The 8726-nt window shown below is 36.4% G+C and overlaps 1 protein-coding gene across 1 annotated transcript; it reads left to right on the top strand.

Moving 5' to 3' along the window:
• Nucleotides 1-2110: 2110 nt before the first annotated feature.
• Nucleotides 2111-3133, top strand: LOC145737911 (uncharacterized). Its single transcript, XM_081992749.1, has one exon. It carries the CDS (start codon nucleotides 2111-2113, stop codon nucleotides 3131-3133), a length of 1023 nt encoding a protein of 340 aa, XP_081848875.1.
• The last annotated feature ends 5593 nt before the right edge of the window (nucleotides 3134-8726 follow it).

The raw sequence follows: 8726 nt of genomic DNA, 5'->3' as shown, positions 1-8726 counted from the left end.
GATGTTTTAAACATTTTAAAGCAAAAAAGGTACTCCTGCTAAGAACCGCTAATGTAAACCGTTGTAGAGATATTTCGGTTTTTAGTGTTCGATACTGTACCGAAATACTGTCACCTGATATTTGTTCAAATTTCAAGTGTCTAAATTCGGATTTCGCATCTCAAAACACCACTGGGTACCATATTTGAAAGTAATACGTTACAAAACGTACATTAAATTTTGAAAAATCGATTTTTTTTTTAACTTTTCCACCCTGTATCTCGAAGACGGACCAATTTCGGACTAAGGTAAATTGCTTCAAATCGGCTTATTTTTTAGAGACAACCTGTATAATAACCATTCAATGATACGTTTATTTAATTTATTTTTTTTCCACATATGGCAAAGTTTCTTTACAGCTTCGGATATTTTTTATCAAGTGGCTCATAGTCTAAACTCAATTATTTCGATTTGCATAATATGTAGCATAACGCCACACGTAGACATGTTTGTGGTCATTTTAACTAGTTACTATATGATGAAAATTTCCTTTAATCCTGTATGTTACTTCCTGTTCATGTTGATTTTGCATTTAGAAGAGCTGTTTTCACAAAAGTGTATCACACATTTTGTCAAATTCTTGTTATACTAGTACAAGTGTCTTTTTAATATTCTAGCTAGAGCGATTTAAGTCTCTAAATTCAGAAAACTTTAAATAAGATTTTGTAACGACATTCACAAAAGCACTCAACTTACAGGTCGAGGCTATCGCTGTTTATATTCTGATTGGATCAAAATATAGGCTTTTTCTTATTTTGACGTTGTTTGCCGACTTCTGGAATGCGCCTGAAAATATGCTTGATAAATTCTCTAACAAGTTAATTTTTTGTTGAGGCTATAATCTCGATGTAAGTCGCTAGATATTTCCGTAAAAATAAAAAAACTGCACTCCCAAATTGGGATTAGATAATTTTTTCGACACCCACTTTGTATTCTAAGGTTAGGTCAGGTTAGATTAGGTTATCTCCTTTGTAAGTAAAGGTAGTAAAAGAACGCAAGTTCAATATCTACAAACTAAAAAGCCAATTTATAATTTTTTGTAAGCTATTTTTTACTTTTAAAAACGACACACATAATGAACCTTTATTTGATATGACGATAGTTTGCATAAGATATGGTTTCCCATTTTATTGTATCTACACTACAAATTATATTAACTGTTTTCTATAGATAACATCTGTTCGCTTTTCATATAGATAAGTATCTCAATAGCATTTTCCTGCTACATAATATCACTTAAGCTTGTCTGTGTTATAGTAAAAACTATAACGTATATGGACGTGTCACTCTAAGAGAGTGGATTCGTTTCATGCTGTCCAGTCGCAGTATTCACGCAGAAATGCACGGAGATCGGTCCATGGTCGTTGCCTCAAGGGGCTGTCCTCAGGGAGGAGTACTCTCCCCTCTGCTATGGAGCCTTGTAGTGGACGAACTACTGTGGAATCTGAACGATGCTAGCCTGTATGCACAGGCATATCCAGAGGACATAGTCATTTTCTGTAACGGAACAAGGGACAGGCTTCCCGTCGCTGTAGCTAGAGCGCTGCGAATGATCGGTAACTGGTGCGACCTAGTCGGGTTAAGAGTCAACCTGGCAAAAGCACAGCTTATGATCTTAAGCAGAAAGCGTGACCCAGGAATACGACTAGAGATAATTCTCTCTGGTGTAACACTAAACTACAGTCAGTCGATTAAGTACATGGGTATCTACCTGGACGCTAAAATGTCATGGCGGGAGCACATAACCTGTAAAATCAGGAAAGCTTCGTTTGCACTGTGGACTTGCAGGAGGGCTTGTGGTGGCACCTGGGGGATTACAACCGAAGGTGGCCCACTGGCTCTACTGCGCCATAGTCAGACCTATACTAACATATGGGGCCATTGTGTGGTGTCCATGTGTGGAAAGAAGTGACGTGCGCACACAATTAGATAGGTTACAAAGGCTCCCAAACACTGCGCTAAAGGGAGGCATGCAAACTGCCCCCACGAGAGCACTTGAAGTGCTGCTCTACTTCGTGCCGTTGGACCTTCACATAAAAACGCCATAGGGACAGCATATAGGCTGCACACTATGGATCAATTACAAGTTTGCAGGTATGGACACTCTTGTATATGGGATTGGGCCACTGAACGGTGCCCAATACTTCTTATGAGTAGTGACCATATGCCTAGAAGGCTACAGCCCTCAAACTTCCTCAAGGTTGTAATTACCGAGCGGGAGGAGTGGGAGAATGGAGCAGCCCCGGGGGTCGTCCGTGATGGATCCAACTGGTTCACGGATGGATCCAGTAGAGGAGGGCTGACGGGGAGAGGTGCCTGCGCTGAGACAGTCCAAACAGCGAAGCACTTTGCATTGGGTCCACACGCTACTGTATACCATACTGAGATGCTTGCGATCCTGTATTGTGAGCTAGAACTTCTTTCGGGCTCGCGACAGGAAGACACAATTAACATTTGTTCTGACAGCCGAGCTGCCATCAATGCAATCAGTGCTGAGGTAGTGCACTCCAAATTGGTTCTGCACCGCAAAACAACCCTGGAAAAGCTGGCCCAAAAGAACGACATACTTCTTGTGTGGGTTCTGGGACATGCTGCTATTCCGGAAAATGAAGAGGCGAATCGACTAGCAAAACTGGGCACTCAGAAAGTGCCTGTTCGTCCAGAGCCGACTGTGGGGATCGCCAATAGCAGGGTGATCCAGTCGCTAAAATCTTTAGCCCAGCAGCTGTTTCAAGAACGCTGGGACTCCGCCATAGGTATGAAGCAGGCCAAAGAACTCATCAGTGGCCCCTCAGTCAAAAATACGAAATACCTGATAAAACTAAGCAGAGAGAACTTAAGGACGGTGACCGGCCTACTGACTGGCCACTGCCAGCTGAAACGGCATCAGTACTTGATGGGTATAACCGAGGATCCTACTTGTCCAGGTTGCTTGGAAGAGGAACAGTCGGCAGGACACATCTTAATGTGGTGTCCAGCCTTCACTCGTTTGCGGACAACATTCCTGGGACAGTCAATAATGACGCGTACGGCAATCAAGGAGCTAAGACCTAGCAGACTGGTTGACTATATAAAGTCGACTGGACTGCTGTAGCTACCAACAACCGGGACGTGACGGGCCCATTCAGGAGGCCTATACGTTTCTGGGGCGCTACCCCCCCGGTTTGCCAAACAAACAAACAACGTATATGTACATATAATTGATGTTAACGTAAGAATTGACAAATAATTGTTATTATTAAATTTTGCCCTATTATGGGTCAATTATTCAACGCTTAGCAACGATTTAAACAATCTTTTATTCACTAGTGATTTAAAATTTTAAATTTAAGATTTTAAATTACTCTAAACCACATTCGCTAGAAATATCCCTAAACCATATATGCACCTAGTACTTCTGCTGATGCACCCAATATTTCTGCTGACGCTAGTATTAAGTTTTATAAAGGCGATTGTAACGCTGCAACCGTAATCATTAAGACCGTGTCAAAGCTTCAGGCTGTTCGGCTTAATTGTTCACCATAGTTTTAAGTTTTTAGTTTAGTAAACGTCCTATTTCAACAAATAAAGTCTTTTTTAAAAGTTACTCCGTCTGACTTCTCATTTAATTGGCGCAGCCGGTAGGATAGTGCAGTTTCGCCCTTTATCGGATTCCGTTGTGCGAAAGTGGTTTTTAAATCTTAGTGCACTATCTGTAACCAATTTTTCGGGACATTTTGTTTGTACGTGTAACGTGCTACACCAAACGGTATTCGTCGCGACGTCGTACTATTCCAAGTAAGAGGAGTACCAAGAAGTCACCCCGAAAAGACGAAGATTGACGTTCCAAGACAAACAAAAACCCCAGGACATCAGCCACGCCTTTATAGGACTCCTATGGTTGTGAACCGCTGCAGTACAGGCTTTATGGATTCTTCCTTGACTCTACTGTAAGTTTTTGCTGAATGACCATTGTTTTTCATGTCTCAAGCGTCAAAACGACTTAAAGAAATTTTGTATAGAAATAGGGCTCGTTTAGGTTTAGTAAAAGAACGAAACAGTTCAGATTCAAGTTCAAGTGAGAACGAAAGCTCAGATAGCGAAGAGAAAACAAGATACGATTCAAATCCTAAAGAAAAGGAATTAGTAGATTTATTTGACAACTTAATTTTAGAGAACTCTAGTCATACAAGTAAGGAGGTACAAAGTAGTAATAATATTAACTTTAAAATGGAAAATATTAGATTCCATACCTCTCTTTTGCCCACTTTCTCTGGCAAACAAGAACACCTTGAAAGCTTTATTCTAGCTATCGACGAATTTTATGCATTATATTACGGCAATAGTGAAGCTCAAAAACAGCTCGTAACAGCTGCAATTAAATCAAAGTTAGTTGATGATGCTAGAAATTTCTATCTTTCTAGACCAGATTTAAATGATTGGCTTGCTATTAGAGCAGCACTTAGACAAAAGTTTGGCGATCCAGTGACTTATCTTGTTTTAATGCAACAAATGCAATACATTAAAATTAATAGAAATGAATCAATGTTAGAATTTGTTGACCGATTAAAAACCTTTGTGCAACGAATTATTGCTAAAATTCAATGCGAAGTTACCGATGTCACTTCAAAGACAACTTTACTTTCCCAAGTAGAAAATACATCTGTTTTATTACTAACTGCAAATTCACCGCAAACTTTAAAAACCATGTTAATGATACAAAGACCTAACACATTAGACACTGCTCTTCAACATGTCATTAACTATAATATGATTGAATCTCAAGTAAATTTTACTAACAACCATTCTCCTATGCGAAATCATATGGAAAAACCACACCAATCATTAAATCACAATAACAGAGGTTTTAATAATAATTTTATTAACCCTCATACTAATCAACATAATACTAACCAAATTCGACCTCAACCTTTTCCAAGTCAACCTATAAATGTTCAGCCTAGATTTGTTCCGAGACATTATCCCACAAACTCACAAGTTTTTGGCAAGTCAAGACAAATACCTCAACAAAATAGACCTAGACAAGATACACCTACACCTATGTCTATTTCAACTGCCGGTCCTTCTCGTTTCTTACATCAACAAAGACAACCCCTAGTGAGACATAATACATTTATTCCTACAGGACCACGTAACTTTATATCTCAAGAACTTACCAACGTTGAAGTTAACTCACAGACTCCCCTATATGAGGACTCCTTTATGTCTAATCAATCTGATGAAAATTACCTTCAACAGCAAAACGACGTTTTTCCTCAAAATGATTTTGAACAAAACCTTGCGTTTCAAAATGATTGTGACACAAACTATGAAACTTGTCAAGAGACAGAGGAAATAAATAATGAAAATTTTCAGAAAGTAGCCTCGGATATACCCTTGACTTAAATAATATCGCTCAAATGATTGAGTTGCCTTACTTCCAACTACCCCGAAAACAAATGACAATTCTTATAGATTCCGGAGCATCCGATTCTATAATTTCACCAAAATTTGCAGAATTATTTTCAAATAATATGTACATTGAACCTTTCGAAATAATTTCTTGTAAACAAATCCATCAAGAAAATAGGAATTTAAAATTAAATTTGCTAGAAGAATTAGGTATCAACTACACATTTAAGCTTCGTGTTTTAAATTGGCATAATGATTTTGATGCTCTTATAGGCACACGAGATTTGAAGAACTTAAATGCTAATTTATGCTATAAAACTAAAACTCTAACCCTTAATGGCATAAAAATCCCCTTTTCTCTTGCATACAACAAACCTCTAACTAGACCAATAGAAAATTTAAACAACAACTTTTTAGTCATACCAGTAAACTATGAAAAAGGTACAGCAATTTTACCATCTTTTAACATAAATGAACATATTATACCAGACTCACTAGTCGAAGTAAATAATGGTTTATGTAAAGTTCCTAATCCAACACCAAATGTACAAGTTAATTTCCATCAAAGAATAAAAGTAATCCCGCAAGACCAATTCGACTTACTTGACCCACCGACAAGTAATATAAAATTTAACCCTGAACATCAATTACGACTTGATCATTTAACTCATCTAGAAAAATCAAAAATTTTACCACTATGTCATGAGTTTAAAAATATAATGTACAATGAAGATTGTGATTTGACATTTACAAGTCAAACAAAACACTTCATACGAACTACAGACGATAGACCAGTCTATGTAAAATCCTTTAGACACCCCCCAAGCATGAATCAAGAAATTCAATCTCAGATTCAAAAACTGCTTGACAACAAAATTATTCGACCCTCAATATCACCATATTCTGCCCCTGTTTGGATAGTTCCTAAAAAACAAGACGCATCTGGAAAACGGAAATTTCGAATGGTTATCGATTATCGAAGACTAAACGATGTTACTGTTGAAGAAAAATACCCATTACCCAGAATAGAAGAAATTTTAGATAATCTTGGTAAATGTACTTATTTTACTACACTTGACTTAGCTCAAGGTTTTCATCAAATTGAAATGGATCCTTCATCTATTGAAAAAACAGCTTTTTCAGTAAATAATGGCCATTATGAGTATCTGCGCATGCCATTTGGCTTAAAAAACGCGCCAGCGACCTTTCAAAGGATGATGGATGAAATTTTACGTGATTATCTCTACCGATTTTGTTTTGTGTATATGGATGATGTAGTAATATTTTCGAAATCTCTATCAGAACATATTGATCACATCAGAATTATATTCAAAAAGTTTAAAGAAGTAAATCTCAAAATTCAATTAGATAAATCCGAATTTTTGCGTAAAGAAGTTGCTTTTCTTGGACATCTTATAACGTCCGAAGGTATTAAACCAAACCCTCTAAAAATCGAAGCAATCCAACGATATCCAATTCCTAAAACTCAAAAAGAGATAAAGGCTTTCTTAGGACTAGTTGGTTATTATCGCAGGTTTATTAAAAACTTTTCTAAAATTACTTTTGCAATGACAAAATGCCTTCGTAAAGGAAGTGAAAATTATATCGGAAATCAAGAATTTAAAGAAGCTTTCCAGAAATGTAAGGAACTTATTAGTAATTCACCTGTTCTTCAATATCCAGATTTTAACAAACCTTTCAAATTGACAACTGATGCATCCAATATAGCAATAGGTAGTGTTTTATCTCAAAACGACCATCCTATAGCTTTTTACTCTCGAACTCTCAATTCTGCTGAGAAAAATTACTCTACTATAGAAAAAGAACTTCTTTCAATCGTAGAGTCAACTAAACATTTTCGTTGCTATCTCTATGGTGTTAAATTTGTAATTGAAACTGACCACAATCCTCTTGTTTGGCTTTCAAAAATTAAAGAACCAAACTCAAGATTAATACGTTGGAAATTAAAACTAGAAGAATTCAATTTTGAAATTAAGTTCAAAAAAGGAAAAGAAAATGTCATTGCCGACGCATTGTCTCGGATAGACATTAATACGAAAGAAACTCGATCTTGCGTAGATAACGAGTTGCAGTCAATTGTACCTAACACCGACGAGACAGTTGCAAATCTTGCAGACTTTGACTTAGCTGACTATGTGTTAAATCAAGGATACCTTAATGAAAATGATCCGAACACAAAACCACAGTCTACCACTGATAAACAAAGGAAAGGAAATGAAACCTTGACTGATACCACTGTTCACTCAAATAATGACCCCGAAGGAAAATACCTTCCTATTTCCGAATTACCAGTAAATCACGCTTCTAATCGATTAATTATCGATTACGGCAAAAATTTCGAACACAAATTCACAAGACCTTTTAATAAAAATCATCACTTTGTTCGCATTTCTCAAGAAGACAGACAAGAACATATTTTGAAAATCCTAAAAGAAATAATTAAACCAGACGTGACTTTTACAGTTCATATTCCGAATACAGAGTTACGGATTGAATTTCAAAGATTAATCGCTGCAAATTTAAATACCACCGCTAAACTTGTGTTATCAAACATATACTTAACCGATATAACGAATACAGAACAGCAGATAGAAATAATTTCACAATACCATCAACACAATCATAATGGTATAACTGAGACCTATAACCACCTTAAACAAAAATATTACTGGCCAAAATTAAGAGAATCAATAACCAATTACATAAATAAATGTGAAATATGTTTACAAAATAAATACGAAAGACACCCGTATAGAATTGCATTCGAAGGTCCACTACTATCAGATAAACCTTTTAAAACTCTTCACATAGACATTTTCCAATTTTCGAACTGTCAATTCCTAACCATCATTGATTCTTTTTCAAAATACGCCCAAGCATATTACATTACAGACAAAAACGCTGTAACAATTTTGAATAAACTTAGACATTACTTTGCTCATCATAACACTCCTCAAAAAATAGTTTCGGATCAAGGTAAAGAATTTCAAAATAACACCTTCAAAGAATTTTGTCAATTATTTAATATAGAAATTCATTACACTACACCAGGAAATTCATCATCAAACAGTCCAATAGAAAGATTGCATTCAACAATACTTGAGAAATTAAGAGTACTAAAAATGCAAAATCCAGATGAAACACCTCAAAATCTCATGATAACGGCAATCTTAATTTACAATCAAAACATTCATTCAACAACTGGACATTCACCTTTTTCAATCTTGTACGGTCCGTATTTCAATGAACCTAGTTTAAATAATGATTTAACTATT

Source organism: Ips typographus, linkage group LG14 (assembly GCF_016097725.1).
Source record: "Ips typographus isolate SLU linkage group LG14, UJ_Ityp_2.0, whole genome shotgun sequence".
Lineage (NCBI taxonomy): Eukaryota > Metazoa > Arthropoda > Insecta > Coleoptera > Curculionidae > Ips > Ips typographus.
This window is presented reverse-complemented; position numbering and strand designations above follow the sequence as displayed.